This window comes from Orbicella franksi, chromosome 3, assembly GCF_964199315.1.
Source record: "Orbicella franksi chromosome 3, jaOrbFran1.1, whole genome shotgun sequence".
NCBI classification, from domain to species: domain Eukaryota; kingdom Metazoa; phylum Cnidaria; class Anthozoa; order Scleractinia; family Merulinidae; genus Orbicella; species Orbicella franksi.
In genome coordinates, this window is record NC_138147.1 from 34391932 (window position 1) to 34408631 (window position 16700).

The window sequence follows — 16700 nt, forward strand, 5'->3', positions numbered from 1 at the left end:
TGAGAGGAACGGCTGGTTCAATCGACACAGAGATACACGCGGATTAAACGTATACCATCGACGCATAAAGCCTTCCATTGACGATGGCGGTCCCGCAACTTACCCGCAACAAAATTCAACAAGAATACACGATAATGCGCGCACAAAACTAAAACAGATAATGCACACAGACAAAAATAACAACAAACTGTACACACCTACACTAAGTTAGTGAACAAAAGCGATATTAGGCCTGTTTTTTTGTCTTTCTTAACCTCTGTTGTCCTTCTTCAATGGCGTAATCTGAATAGGCTACTCGAAGCGCTCGGTCGTTGCCATGAGACGTCACAGAAAGCTCAAGGTCTCGGTAAGGGTTATCAGCCGAAGCCGAAGGACCTTGAAAAACCTCATCTAATAATTGTTTATTCTGCGTCGATATTAAATTTGCTACCGAGTATTTTTGAGAGGACGCCAGAAAAAACGCCTGTAACCTGCTGCAATACATGTATTATTGGGGTCGAAGTTGACAGATGAAATCATTAGTCTGTTGGACTTTGGGCTTGACTGGAGTGGAGTGATAGACTTCGCACTTTTCGTCTCGTTCAATTTTGCCAACTTTAATATCGAAAGTGACTCCCATTTCATTTTTTATTTGAAGCAGTTTCAGATGGTTTTTGATGGTATTGCCTTTCTTTAATTTCAGAGACGCTCAATACAAGACTGATACGTCGTTACTAAAAGTACCAGCAACGGAGCAAACGAATAGCCAACTGGATAAGGACATTAGAGGACATCTTAAAAATTCACCTGCAGGTGAAATAACATGGCAAGGCGAGCAACAAATCGATGAAGAAGCGTGCAACGAAAACACGCAACACTGTGCGAACTGTCATTTGTTGGAAAGTGAATATGGCCGTCTTCTATTTGAGCGGGATCTCGCGCAAAGAAATTTAAAACTTGCAAGCTACCGGCCCGGGAACGATCTACAGAGACAGAAGAATAAAGAAAATAATGGTATGGTCTTGACGCTTTTTCCTTCATTTGTATTTTACCTACTTAGTAACTTACGCCTAGTACTCAACCCCCCACCCCCTTCCACTCCTGGGGCACATTGGTCCCCGTTAAGGATCCTCCAGGCATCTCTGTCTTGGCTTTCCCAAGACAATATGATCTGCTTTCCTCTCTAGCTGGTTCCTGGTCAGCCCCAATCTCCTTCCAGGTCCCTGCGTCATGTGCAGCTATGTGTAGGTCACACTCTCCGCAAACTTCCAACCAGCATCACGAGGCGAGCCCTGTCCTCGAAACCCCAGGGTAAGAGGAAGAGGGGACGGCCAAGAAACACAAAGCATCTTTAAATTATTATTTAGCTAGCCTATAATGTGGTTCCAGTACACTTTGATTTTTAATCAGACCACAATCTTGTGAGTCTCATCTACTGCATAAATGTGGACACAACCACTTCAATATTAGATCGTGATCCTGGATTTAATTTTCATGCCCTTGCCTCAATGAAACCGGCCACAATCTGGAAAAATTGTGGAACACTGTGTAGAATCTGTAGCAGAGCAGTCTTTTTTGAGTCTCACTGATTTATGTTAATTCTTTGTTGATATGACAGTATTGTGCACGAAGATTAAGTCTACCTATCTGTTTGATTATTTTTTATGCAGGAGCTGCGGCTGCTTTTCAAGAATACAAAAGGGAGCATTCACGTGACGAACCAGACCAATCCAGCTCCAGGATGAGCTGGCGATACTCAGAATTACCCAGCGCTAAGGTGCCACCAAGGCTAAAAGATGACCTTAGATCTTCAACATCTGCTCTTAAAGATCGTGGTGCTAGCAACACAAATACTGAAGAAACTCGGACATTTCTTAATGGATATGCAAATTACTTGAGCGATAGCGAAGACAGTGTACATAGTTCTCTAGATGGCGACAAAGACGGAGATGCTAATGATGCTAATGATCGTGTTCATGATAGTGATGAGAATGATAATGATGATGATAATAACGCTGATAACAACGGCGATAATCAGGAAATTGAATGCAATGACGATGACAAATGTGATAATGGTGATGACAGTCTTGATGACAGCGACGACGATGATGATGGTGATGATAATGGTGATGATGATGATGATGACAGCGACGGCGACGATAACAATAACGATGACGATGACGACGATGACGATGACAAGGATGGCGGCATCGGTCAAGACGCTTCTTATTCGTGTGCAGACGGAAATATCCCTGTGGTGTCGGACAGAGTCAATGAATCTCTAACACAGGAGTCAAGTTTTAGCTTCCATATTAGCAGCTCTAACGAAGAAAAAATCAACAGCAATGAGAATATTGATTGTTGGCCAGGAAACAGCAGCAACAACAATATTTCTGGTGAAAAAGTGTACGACAAAAACGAAGACAGTAGTAGAAGCAGTGAAGGTGGCAATAACGCCAAGCTTTTAGCGGCTGGAGGTACCACTCCATACGCACATAAGAAAAAGTCTCCGATCGTATCTGTGGCTAGTAATGTCACAAGTCAGGGAGCAAGACCAAAGACTTCATCATTGACACCACTGCCTAGCAATGTGGTTGGCCCAGACCTTCACGATGGGAAGATACCATCTCTAGATGTGACTGGTATTAGTCAAGGATTCCTTGCCCGGCATACCACTGATCAAAGTCTTCCATACAGCTCAAACACTGAAGATAATGACTTGCCAACCAGCGAATCTACCTCTTCCACTGACTGGCCCCACACTTCCATCACTAGTAATGGCAACTCCTCAACATCGTGGAGCCTGCCCGGGCCTTCTTTTCCAGATAGAAGTGAGCCGTTACAAGATCGTGCTTTTCCCAGGGGGTTGAATCTACGGTATGGGGACCCTCGAAATGTGGGTTACCAGCCAGTAGCGCCGATGACGGGCTTAGGGACTGGATGGCAGTTATCAAATCAACAAAAGCCACAGTCAGGGAGAACTTTTTCAAACTATCCTCCAGAGGACCAACGTATATCTAATCGAGCTGAATCCTGGTTAACATCCCATGATGAATCTCCCTCACATCCCAATGCCGTGGGAAATTTTCTAGGTGCAACTGGTACCCAGGGTGATGATTCGTTTAACAGGCAGGCTTGGATGCCAAGCAACTACGAAACCTCTTGGCGCTGGCCAAGATACGATTATAAGAGATATCAAACCCACCCTTCAAGTATTGGAGACCTTGCTCTCAGGAATGAGCCAGCAGTGAATTCACCTGCGGTAAACGCATCTGCCCCTGCAGTCACACCTCCCAGCGTTACTTTACCGAATGCAAGCCTCAATTTCCAAACTGCAGCCAGTGAACCCTTAACATCGCAATCCTCTTCAAGTACAATGCCAGGAAGCCACAACCCCCACCTTTCGCAAGCCACAACCTCCACTGAAGATAATTCGCTGGTTGCACTGGAGCGAAAGGTGGCTGAGGCATGCGCCATAGTGGAGAGAGTTCTTAAAGAGCGAGAAGAACGAACTAAAAGGCAAAGGGAAGAGGTGCAAAGACAGAGAGAAATAAGAGAACAGAGACAAAGGGAAGCGAGAGAAAGGAGAGAAAGAGAAGAAAGGGAAATGAGGGAAAGAGCAGAGAGAGAAGCAAGAGAAAGAGAAGATATGGCCGTGGCAGAACGGGCACCAGTTCAAGAGAGCCCGCTGTGGCAATGCGAGCATTATCAGCGGCGATGTAGTGTGAGGTTCCCATGCTGTGGAGTGTTTTACCCGTGCCACCGCTGTCACAATGGATCAGGGGCATGTAAAGCTGATGATAAGAAGGCAAACCAAGCGACGCATGTGAAGTGCGCTAGCTGCGGACACGAAGAAGAGGTCAGTGGCCCTTTTTAATCAATCACTAAAATTAGATTTGAACAATTAGGGAGGGAACGAAAACGAGGTTATCTGAACATAGCCGCTGTTGGTACGAAGATGGCCAACGTGGCAGCTGAAATAAAACGTTGAGCACTAAAATGTATTTCTGCAAAGTAACATTCAAAGCACTAAAACTTCACCTCCAAGTCTTAGTGCTCCAACTCTAAAATCCAAGCAACCACTATATGTAAACGGCGAGCTTTTCGGTCTTACTGTTCGTTATTTGCGTGAAAGCTCGCGTGAACGATTTGACCAGAAGATCAAGTAAGAACACTTCTTGTAGTCAGTTAAATAAACCGTACCGGTACTCATTTAGACAAAGCGAATCGCGCTGACAATTCCATCTCTTCATTGCGTTAGATATTTGACAGACATGCAGCTGTTGTATACATTGTTGCAGAGCTACAAAACAGTTCTTCTTTTGCAACGTTTCGTACAACAAAAATCGCGTTCGCCATCACGCACAATACTGTATAACGTGACTTGTCGACAACGACAACACGGTCTTTACCCTCAAAACCCGCCTTTTTTGAGGTGTCCTTTATCTTGCGAATGTTCTTCTTGTTTTGATATTTCAGATAAATGAAGGAAGTCAGGCCTGTAGCAGCTGTGGTGCCAGACTGTCCGAGTACTTCTGTTTTAAGTGCAAACATTTTACAGGTGTAGACAAAAACCCGTTTCACTGCGACAAGTGTGGAATATGCCGGTAGGTGTCTCCGTTCTCCATTTTTTGTTTGCTTGCTTGTTTATCTGTTTGTTTGTTTCATCGAGGATTACGTACAAAGAATTTTCATGTCCTTCTTGGCCCACAAATAGTGACAAGCAGACTAAACTAGAAGATCTGTTAGATCTTATAACCGCGCTTTTAGAATTTAACTGTTTTCTTAGTACTACAGTCGCAACGCAGTGCATATTCCAAAGCAATCTTTGATGATTCATTGATTACTGTAGACATCACAGCACTTGATCAACACAAACTCTATTATCGCACCATCAGTCGTAGCCGTTGTGACATCTCCGATGACGTAATAGTCTTAATCTGGAACTTTCTTCGGGATATGTATGGGCATGAAGATACGAACACTATTACAAACCGCTTTCTTTCTTTAAAGTCACAATTAAATTTAATTGTTTTTTTCCCTTGAGTTAAGGGTTAGCAAAGAAGTCACACGAGTCACATAATTCAAGAATTGTGTTATCTACGGCTATTTTTAGTACGGTGGTTATTTCCCTATCTGGTTCCGTAAAAAACCAAGCAGACAATCTAATTGGGCTACGCCAATCGTATAATTTATTCCAGGATTCAAGATTATTCGAGCTAAAGAGGTAATACAAAATTCCATTGAGAAACCAAACAGACGATCGGAATATAAACGCAAACCTAAGTTACATTGTTTTAAGCCTGAGTTACAGTACTAAACTTACTTCTTTGACGATGTCCAATCAGATTGTTTTGCGGTTTGTCCAGGTCAGGCAACAGATAAACAGATTTGAAAACAGCAGAAAACGGGTCAGCGAAACAGGTCAGCAACGAAGGCGTTCACAGTGAAAATATCTGCGACAAAAAACTAACTTATTCAAACTCAAAGGTCAATTGACCGTATCGGTTACGCGGCTAAATGTCAATCAAAAGGTATTTACGAAATTAAACGTCAATCAAATGCTAATTGTTCATATATTAACGGAACACTATCAATGACGTAATCTTTGCACGTTCTGACACGTTCTTTGCTTGGCTTGCAAATATTTAATTTTCCTTCCGATCTATGAACTCGCTGCGATGAAACAGTCAAAGGATTTACTTCATTTGCCTAAAACCGCAAGAAATACTCGCAAAATTACAAATAAATTAATGACCGTCGCTTCTGCCGAAATAAACTTGCAAAGTAAACACGATCTTATTTGTCACGTAGCGAAAGTGAAAGCTGCAACGTCAGCGCATTCCATGGCTGACGTAATACCTTTTTTCAGCGTATTTATTATTCCCTTTGAATCCAACGCCTTGATAAAACGAAAAGAAAATATATTTCACCCACAAAAAAGAAAACAATATCCGTAAAATTGTCCGTGTATTTATGTTTTAACAGCTTCTGGCGGAAAAACATCACACGTTGCGTGACTCAAAGTTTGGCCGAGCGGGGTCTGCGTCTGGTCACCGACAAAAAAAAAAAAAACAAGAAGATCTGTTAGATCTTATAACCGCGCTTTTAAAATTTAACTGTTCGCTTAGCACTACCGTCGGAACGCAGTGCACATTCCAAAGGAGTCATTGATGATTCTTTTCTTACTGTAGACATCACATCACTTGATCAACACAAACTGTATTATTGCACCATCAGTGGTAGCCTTTGACAAATCTCCGATGACGTAATGGTCTTAATCTAGAACTTTCTTCGGGATATGTATGGGCATGAACGATATCAACGACACAATAATAACACTATTAACAACAGCTTTCTTTCTTAAAAGTCATGATTAAATTTAATTGGTGTTTTCCACGAGTAAAGGGCTAGCAAAGTAGTCACACAAGTCATAAAAAAACCCTATCCCGACCGATGTATCGATTTTGGTCACTCCAGTGACCACAGATTGAAAACGTTACAGAAAATTGGCGTTACTTTTGATTCTCACCAAATTTGTCGTATCCCCCCCCCTCGGGAGAATTTTGTTAAGTTAGCTAATTTAGTATGCAAGCCACCGTAATGGCGGTCGCCGCCGGCGAAATGTTTATTTGCTCAAAATTGGGGCAAAATCTTTCGGAGATGGAAATCAGGACATTTGTAAGGATACAGAAAGTAATTTGGGACCGGTTGCTGGCTTCTAAGGCTGAATTTATCCAGAAGTAAGCTGTATTTTCGTTTTCGTGTCGAAAGCCACGCGATGAAATATTATCGGCTTGTTCTGCTGTCTTGTTCTGTTTTTTCTCTTTGTCGTTTTTGTAGCCCGCCGAGGCCAGTCTTTCGTCTAAATCAGTTGAAAAAGGTTCGAAAAAGATGTTCCCATTCAAGTTTAAACTCTCAGGCGATAATTGTGGAGTTTTTTGGCCGAAACGTCGGCTTTGTTATGTTGGTGTTTTTCGGTTGCTATGGGCGACCGTTGCTTCCTTTGTTAGGACAAGTCTGGGAAGTGAGGTCACAAAAAAATTCTAATTAATTCTGGTTTTGTTCGATTTCGCTGAAATTTTAACACGATAAAGTTGGATTGTTAACGAATAGATTTACCGCCTGCCGATGTGTGGTAGCTATTAACGCTGAAGTGTTATATCGCTTCGAAGTCAGGGTTTTGAAGAGATTTTTTTGCAACATGTGGGTTCGGCGTGATTTTGTAATCTGAGGTTTCGGTTGACCCCGAAGGAAAAAATATCCGGAAAAGGTCATTTCATCGACGATTCAAACAAATATAAATATGTATATGTTCCGAGCTAAATTTCTGGTGAAAAAATATAATTTTTGACGAGCGCTGGGTTTTTAATTTATTCCCGCGAAAGATGAGATTTATTGTTTCAACAGCTTTTGGCGAGTAAACATCACAGGTTGCGTTACTCAAAATTTGGCTGAGTGGAAGCTTGGGTCTGCTCGCACCGAAGTCGAAAAAAACAAGAAGATCTGTTAGATCTTATAACCGCGCTTTTAAAATTTAACTGTTTGCTTAGCACTACGGTCGGAACGCAGTGCACATTCCAAAGCAGTCATTGATGATTCTTTTCTTACTGTAGACATCACATTACTTGATCAACGCAAACTGTATTATTGCACCATCAGTGGTAGCCATTGACAAATCTCCGATGACGTAATGGTCTTAATCTTTGTAGAACTTTCTTCGGGATATGTATGGGCATGAGCGATATGGATGACACGATAATAATACTATTAACAAGAGCTTTCTTTCTTAAAAGTCATGATTAAATTTAATTGGTGTTTTCCACGAGTAAAGGGCTAGCAAAGTAGTCACACAAGTCATATAATTTAATAATAAAACTCTATCCCGACCGATGTATCGATTTTGGTCACTCCAGTGACCACAGATTGAAAACGTGACAGAAAATTGGCGTTACTTTCGATTCTCACAAATTTGGACAGTGGGATGATCTCATCATTAGCCAATTATAGGCAATCTTTCAGCTCTTTTCGTCATATCCCCCCCTCGGGAGAATTTTGTCAAGTTAGCTAATTTAGTATGCAAGCCACCGTAATGGCGGTCACCGTCGACGAAATGTTTATTTGCTCAAAATTGGGGCAAAATCTTTCGGAGATGGAAATCAGGACATTTGTAAGGATACAGAAAGTAATTTGGGGCCGGTTGCTGGCTTCTAAGGTTGAATTTATCCAGAAGTAAGCTGTATTTTCGTTTTCGTGCCGAAAGCCATGCGATGAAATGTTATCGGCTTGTTCTGCTGTCTTGTTCTGTTTTTCTCTTGGTCTTTCTTGTAGCCCGCCGAGGCCAGTCTTTCGCCTAAATCAGTTGAAAAAAGTTCGAAAAAGATGTTCCCATTCAAGTTTAAACTCTCAGGCGATAATTCTGGAGATTTTTGGCCGAAACGTTCGGCTTTGTTATGTTCGTGTTTTTCGGTTGCTATGGGCGACCGTTGCTTCCTTTGTTAGGTCAAGTCTGGGGAGTGAGGTCACAAAAAAATTCTAATTAATTCTGGTTTTGTTCGATTTCGCTGAAATTTTAACACGATAACGCTGGATTGTTAACGAATAGATTTACCGCCTGCCGATGTGTGGTAGCTATTAACGCTGAAGTGTTATATCGCTTCGAAGTCAGGGTTTTGAAGAGATTTTTTTTGCAACGTGTGGGTTCGGCGTGATTTTGTAATCGGAGGTTTTTGTTGACCCCGAAGGAAAAGATATCCGGAAAAGGTCATTTCATCGACGATTCAAAGGAATATAAATATGTATATGTTCCGAGCTAAATTTCTGCTGAAGAAATATAATTTTTGACGAATGCTGGGTTTTTAATTTTTTCCCGCGAAAGTCAGTATCGGAGATGAGATTTATTAATGTTTCAAGAGCTTTTGGCGAGTAAACATCACAGGTTACGTGACTCAAAATTTGGCCGAGTGGAAGCTTGGGTCTGGTCGCAGACAAATCTGCGAAAAACAAGAAGATCTGTTAGATCTTATAACCGCGCTTTTAAAATTTAACTGTTTGCTTAGCACTACCGTCGGAACGCAGTGCACATTCCAAAGCAGTCATTGATGATTCTTTTCTTACTGTAGACATCACATCACTTGATCAACACAAACTGTATTATTGCACCATCAGTGGTAGCCGTTGACAAATCTCCGATGACTTAATGGTCTTAATCCAGAACTTTCTTCGGGATATGTATGGGCATGAACGATATCAACGACACAATAATAACACTATTAACAACAGCTTTCCTTCTTAAAAGTCATGATTAAATTTAATTGGTGTTTTCCACGAGTAAAGGGCTAGCAAAGTAGTCACACAAGTCATAAAAAAACCCTATCCCGACCGATGTATCGATTTTGGTCACTCCAGTGACCACAGATTGAAAACGTGACAGAAAATTGGCGTTACTTTTGATTCTCACCAAATTTGTCGTATCCCCCCGCTCGGGAGAATTTTGTTAAGTTAGCTAATTTAGTATGCAAGCCACCGTAATGGCGGTCGCCGCCGGCGAAATGTTTATTTGCTCAAAATTGGGGCAAAATCTTTCGGAGATGGAAATCAGGACATTTGTAAGGATACAGAAAGTAATTTGGGACCGGTTGCTGGCTTCTAAGGCTGAATTTATCCAGAAGTAAGCTGTATTTTCGTTTTCGTGTCGAAAGCCACGCGATGAAATATTATCGGCTTGTTCTGCTGTCTTGTTCTGTTTTTTCTCTTTGTCGTTTTTGTAGCCCGCCGAGGCCAGTCTTTCGTCTAAATCAGTTGAAAAAGGTTCGAAAAAGATGTTCCCATTCAAGTTTAAACTCTCAGGCGATAATTGTGGAGTTTTTTGGCCGAAACGTCGGCTTTGTTATGTTGGTGTTTTTCGGTTGCTATGGGCGACCGTTGCTTCCTTTGTTAGGACAAGTCTGGGAAGTGAGGTCACAAAAAAATTCGAATTTAATTCTGGTTTTGTTCGATTTCGCTGAAATTTTAACACGATAAAGTTGGATTGTTAAGGAATAGATTTACCGCCTGCCGATGTGTGTTAGCTATTAACGCTGAAGTGTTATATCGCTTCGAAGTCAGGGTTTTGAAGAGATTTTTTTGCAACATGTGGGTTCGGCGTGATTTTGTAATCTGAGGTTTCGGTTGACCCCGAAGGAAAAAATATCCGGAAAAGGTCATTTCATCGACGATTCAAACAAATATAAATATGTATATGTTCCGAGCTAAATTTCTGGTGAAAAAATATAATTTTTGACGAGCGCTGGGTTTTTAATTTATTCCCGCGAAAGATGAGATTTATTGTTTCAACAGCTTTTGGCGAGTAAACATCACAGGTTGCGCGACTCAAAATTTGGCCGAGTGGAAGCTTGGGTCTGCTCGCACCGAAGTCGAAAAAAAAAAAACCACGGGTAAACCATGAACCGCGCTCGGCCCATGGCCGCGCGGTTAAAAAAACCACGGGTAAACCATGAACCGCGCTCGGCCCATGGCCGCGCGGTTAATAAACCACGGGTAAACCTAGAACCGCGCTCGGCCCATGGCCGCGCGGTTAATAAACCTGCAAAAAGTAAACCTGACTTAAGTGGGCGGGTGCAAACCTGAAAGTTTCCACAAACCGCTAGATTAATTGAAGCTAACTGAAAACAAAATTAACACTGTTTTCAATTCAGATCTGATACCTTGACGTCGATAGCCGCTTAGTTTCACTAGTTTTGGCGACAAGTTCGCACATTTGTGAACAAACTATTTTTTTTTTCCTATCTGCAGAATCTACAGGGACAGATCTTTTCACTGCGATGTTTGCAATGTTTGCCTGGACAAAAGACTGGAAGGAAAACACAAATGCCGACCGGATTCTGGACACGACGAGTGTTGTATTTGTTTGGAGGTAATGTCAGATCACGGTTAGGTATGTAACTTCCCGCTTCAGTTTCACGTGGCCATGATGTTCTTCTTCAGCAGCAACAAAGGAGACTTGTCCTTCTATAGCGGTGAACTGAATGTTTGTCGGTCATGTCTCTTAGTCCTTCTTACAGAAAATTGTCTGCGAGGCTTCATAGTTGCAGAAAATGCTGCAAAATATATTTATTTTGAGATCATTGTTTTGCACTGATACTCTTTATTTCTTGACTCTACATTTAGGATGCGTTCAGCGGTTGCCAGATCCTGCCATGCTCACACAAGGTTCACAGGGAGTGCGCCATTGCAATGATACAAAACGGCGTGTAAGTGATACTTGAAATGTCGCAATATTTTCAGATGGTAAAGTGTCTGCATGATCTTTCAAGATCTTTTTAAGCCGAAGGGGGAGGGTGTTAATAGTAAGGGCGGGAGAGGGTTTGTTAGGGAGGAGCACTTCTTTTAAATAACATATAGCTCGCGCAGCAAGTGAAATGACAGATGTAATAACCTGGTGAAATTTTAGGCCCTGTGGTAGCCTGTGAACAGGCTTTCTAGTCGAGGATTGGGCGGAGAGAGAGCGGGAAGAAAGAGAGAGGACCCCAAACCCCACCGGCCACATCACTTTCAGCCAGTTGCTTCACGGCCCTTCCAGCCGCGGTCAGACCCTTCCAGCCGGAGCCTGTTCACAGGCTAACCCTGTTGAAATGTGCCTAACTTTCATGCCTTTACTCAGTGTTTATACGTTAGCGTTTGATCTGCAAAGGGTACTTACGTAATATATCTAACTGTTTTTTTTTTCCATTGCTTCTTATTCCAGGAGGAATTGTCCAATATGTTGCCATCCTCTGTACAGTCAGGGCTCACAGTAACTAGTTGATCAGACTCCTGTACTAGTCTCCAGCGAAATCATGATAGAAATTTGCGTTGAGTACTAGCTGCTTGTTGAGGATTTGCAAAATACGTTGTGATGAGATTTTTCTTGAGTATTAAACAGACAGCGTTCTCCGTAAACATCTATAGTTGCGTTTTCTTGCGTTATAGTTCTGATAAAACCTTTTAATAACTTACATGAAACTTAGTCTTAATAAATTGGCGGTTGACGAAAATCGATAAGCTACCGAGCTTTAGGCCATGTAACCGAATTTAAGGACGAATAGGCCATATTCGTCTTCTCGGTATTGGACTGGAACTAGCTTGCAATTGAGGTTAATACGGGGAGTCTTTTCAAATGCAAATGACTTTAATCTCTTTTAAATGACATTCCCCCGCATTAGCCTCAGTTGCAAGCCAGTTTCAGTCCAATACCGAGAATATGAATATGGCCTATTATGCTTCTTAGGAACGAAGTTTTGTTAGTTACGTTTCCCATAAATCGTTATATTCTTTGTAAACGTAAGTTTATTAGGTTATTTTAAATTTATAGTCGTAATATATTGCTAAATGTATACTTAAGAATAGACCAAAAATAGCCGATTACCGAGCTTTAGAAGTTGTTAGCTGAAATCAGTGTCCTTTTATGTAAGTGAAATAACAACTTGTACTTTGGCTATTATTTTAATTTTTACATTATTGATCAATATTTCACTGCAAGCTCCCAAGTTGGTTAGGCTGGTAAAACAACAGGCAGCCTTCGACAGCAGCAACTAAGCATCGCTTTGAGTTTCCTGAAATACTAAAGATATTAAAATAAAGATGACTTTCGTTGTTCCTGAGTTGTACTTAGAATTACTGCCTTTGTCGAATTCCTTGAGCTGGGCTAATTTGGTGGACTATCGTTGCTATGATGACTGCATGTCATTGTAGCAACATTCATTGTTAATTTTATACAGCAAACTTTGACTATACTAAAATAAGATGCAAGAGAACTTATCAGTGGTTAAGCGACTTTTCCCACATTCACCACAACCATATAGTTGAGGCAAATGCTTCGTATTCGCATCGGGCTGCTATTCGAGAGGCTAAACACCATCTGAAACTCTCCGACTTCTCAAATCTTGTTCAAACTGATCTACGATGAAAAGGAGCGTTTTGATTGGTTCCCTGACTGGTCTAGATTTAGCAATGCGGAGGGATAATAAAGAATTTTTTATTGGGTAGAAATTTCTTTTCTCCGTGTTTTCTTACTCTTTTAGTGGCCTGAAAAATGCAAGTATATACAATAAACCTAACTTTTTGTGTATGTTTTGCAAGAATCACTTCGAATCACTGGGATGCTTTTTTGCTCCACTTAGGGGAAGTGTGGTCTCGTATTTGTTACTAGTTTATGGACCTCTTCAGTGGGAGGTGTGGTGGTCTCATGGTTAGTGTGCTCAACTATGGATTGACTGGTTTGGGTTAGAACCCAGGCCAGGGATATTGTACTGTGTTCTTGGGTAAACACTTGACTCTCACAGTGCCTCTCTAGACCTACCCTGTCAGCAGAGTCTCCCTCGATCTTCCTACAAAAACTTGGAAGATCCTTCCTCTTCCCAATTTTTCTAGGAAGATCAAAAGAGACTCTGCTCTACTCTTCGCCCAGGTGTATAAATGGGTACCAGCCAATTTAATGCTAGGGGTATAACCTTGTGATAGACTTGCATCCCATCCAGGGGGACCAGAGCAGAAATACTCCTTGATGCTTCATGCTAATGAAACTGGGGGAGATAAGCACCGGACTAATGGGCCACCTGGCTAGTAAGCAGACTTCCTTGTTTAAAGATTTTATTGAATTGTTGCTTTTTTGCTCCATCTGGGGAATAGTGGTTTCGCATTTGATTACAGACCTTGCAAGATTATAGCCCTCGACAAAAAAAAAAAAAAAAAAAAAAATGAAAAAGTTAAAAATAAGTAGCTCAGCATTTCCCTATTACAGACCTCACCATATCTCATAATTCATCTTCTTTTCTGCATTTAGCCCAAGCAAGTCTTTTACTTCTTCGTTCCTTCACAGCTAGAATGAAACCAAACTAAGACGTAACAGTTCCTTTATTGTTTTCATTATTTTGCTAAGTTAAAGTGTCTTCAGATCTCAAGTATTCTCCAACATCAGCTTGATGGAAACAGACGATATCAGTGGGATTAGCTCGGCGACAGTCCTGCGTTGAGCGGGCTGTAGCACCAAAACCCTGTAGGGAAAAACATTAACACCTTGATTGTTTGTAACTTATGAAAGTGAAAGAATTCCTGTCACATACAAGACTGCCATTCCACTGGCCTGTAAATACAGACAGATTTTTGCTGGTCATTTCAAGTTTCAGCAGAGTGAAAGGAGGCAAAAGTATGGGTTTCCATAGAGTGTTGTCATCACTTGATGTGATTGCTTATGTCTGCTTATGTACATAAAAAAGCTCCGCTGATTCTTTTCCATTCAAATGAAAATTTATTAATAGTTCAATTAGACCTTTACTTTGAATTGCCTAGGTGTCACTATAATTTATGCTTTGCTGTTCTTTAGTTTAATTCATAAATTTTATTCTCATTTACAAAATTTAAGATATACTGTAACTTTCTAGACAACATAAGTGGAACTTAAGAACTTAACAATTAATAATGAAGCGTACCATTAATTGCTCAACTAGTGGTAATCAAAGATTAGAGCAGTGCGTTCACATGTGTACTTCGCATGCTTGATCCACTTTGGTGGCATTTGAATGGCTTGATAGAAAACTAAGTTTGATCAAACAAATCTGTCCAAAAAATTCTCGAGACAGACTGGATTAGGATTGCGTTACACTAGGTGAATGCAATTAATTGATCAACTAATTAACAACATAGCAGTGTTTACTCACCAGTGGAAGATCATTCATGGAGTAAACAATAACACCTTGGTATTGAGGAGTGTTTTCTGTTATTCTCCCAAGGCCAGACTTCAAAATGTGATTTCCATACAAAAAAGACTGTTCTCCTGCTGGTTTCACCCAGATTTTATACTAAAAAGCAAGAAAATTTACTATAATTACTAGAGTAACTGCTACGTAGTTCTTTACTTACCACTTTCTCAAGAAAATTTGTCATAGCTTTAAAGAAGCTATGTGATAGATAATGCATCCTAAAAATTAGTGGACAATTCTGTCTAATTTTACTCTTCCTTTGCAGGGATTTCATTAAGGGCCACGCACTGGGCAAATTGACTCGCTAGCGGAATGTTTTTCTACAAAGAAGTTCATTCTAACAGTTCTGCCCATCTGTGAAGACCAGTTACCCTCCTGCTGAAAATTTTAATGAACGCACTGCCTTTGTGATATGTCTCCTTGTTTTCTCAGTTACTATATCCATAGTGATTTTTCAATCTAGAAGGCCGTATTCTACTGTGTGGCCTGCTAAAATATGAAGCCGTTTTTGTAGCTAAAATGTCCTGACAATTTTCCTTTCATTCTCAAAAAATTTTGATGAAATGTCTTAAAACATGCTTATCACTTAGCAACAATTCCACATTGAATCATTTTGCTTTTGATGTCTGTTAGTCATTTGAAGCGGTTCTGTGACTTGAGATGGTCTACTGAACTTGTCTGACAAGTATCTTCCCGATGTTATCTTCTTGGTCTGTGGTGTAAGTTACAGATCCTTGTTCTTCTTCCCTTTGATTCATGGCCCACAAGCTTCACACATGGGCCATAAATCATAGGGAAAAATTATTGTTTATCTTTACTAGAGGAAACATTACCTTGGCATAAGGTGCCATGAAATCAAGGGCTGTAATGTGAAGCCTGAATTGCCTTGTCTTCGTAAACTTGCCAATACATGTTCCAAGACTTACAAGGTTCTCTCTGGCAATATTGGTCGCCTTCCTCATGATCTCTTCACTGGAAACCAAATTATGATAAACATCAAAACATTTACACAATCACTTTATTAGGTTGGGATGGATCAGAAGGGTTGGTTTATTGTCCCACTGATTAAACAGTGTACTCAAAATGCAATCAACTGTACTGTATGGTCTGCTGCAAAGGTAAACTTTGCAAACTTAAATTGCACCTGGGATGAGAAGATTCTTGCGAGAGGGAAGAGAGGGGCAGGGATACTTACAGTCTCTTTTAATCGATTGATCGATCAATCAATCAATCAATCAATCAATCAATCAATCAATCAATCAATCAATCAATCAATCAAACGATCGATCGATCGATCGATCAATCAATCTTTATTTTAAAACGATAGTTTTCAAAGCTACATTGCATTTTACGAGCGGTATGTGTGGATTTTAGCATCATTGCGGGCCAACTCATTCAACAGACGTTCAAGCGAGTGCTTTCCTGTCCCCCCCAGAGTGTAAAAGTCACACACAGACCTTCTGGATACAAGAGTCATGCAAGCGATCATGTTTATAGCTATATAGGATAATAATTTACAAAATTATACAATTCTTTTGGCGATGACAAACTTACCTCACATAGTAAACTCGTTCATCGTGTAGTCTAAAACAGTAATTTCCATCTGGTCTGTCTATCAAAAGCTTGATGTTATCTCCAATACTAGAATAAATAGATTGAAATGGTTAAATTTGATGGAAAGCTAGCTGATTCCCCCAGAAAGGCAATGTGATCGGATAAAACTGTCGTTATCTTGCAACGATAAGATTAAGATACTATGGAACTAATGAATTCTAAGTATGTGCTTACTATTTTGCTAGTTTTTCAAACACGCTTTGGGTTTCTTCTTCCGTCAAGGGCCTCATGTTTGAATTGTTTATAGTTTGCAATAGATTTTCACGTGGTTAGTGAAGGTTTTAATTTTCGTTTCGAAAATTGATTAGTCAGCGGCAACAACCAAAAGCCAGGTTACAATGTAGTTCCCCATAGCAACGCTTTCAATGT

General features: G+C 40.7%; 2 protein-coding genes across 2 annotated transcripts; one reads left to right on the top strand and one right to left on the bottom strand.

The window, feature by feature from the left end:
• The first annotated feature begins 560 nt into the window (after nt 1–560).
• On the top strand, nt 561–11812 carry LOC145482552 (uncharacterized). The gene is made up of 6 exons (XM_081461144.1): nt 561–993; nt 1650–3838; nt 4459–4586; nt 10774–10894; nt 11149–11231; nt 11726–11812. The coding sequence occupies exons 1-6, from the start codon at nt 657–659 to the stop codon at nt 11775–11777; spliced, it is 2910 nt and encodes a 969-aa protein (XP_081317270.1). The 5' UTR covers nt 561–656; the 3' UTR covers nt 11778–11812.
• A 711-nt stretch (nt 11813–12523) lies between these two features.
• On the bottom strand, nt 12524–16655 carry LOC145482276 (60S ribosome subunit biogenesis protein NIP7 homolog). The gene is made up of 5 exons (XM_081460939.1): nt 16506–16655; nt 16272–16358; nt 15551–15689; nt 14676–14816; nt 12524–14012 (listed from the first exon to the last, which is right to left on the bottom strand). Exons 1-5 carry the CDS (start codon nt 16559–16561, stop codon nt 13893–13895), a joined length of 543 nt encoding a protein of 180 aa, XP_081317065.1. The 5' UTR covers nt 16562–16655; the 3' UTR covers nt 12524–13892.
• Between the last annotated feature and the right edge of the window lie 45 nt (nt 16656–16700).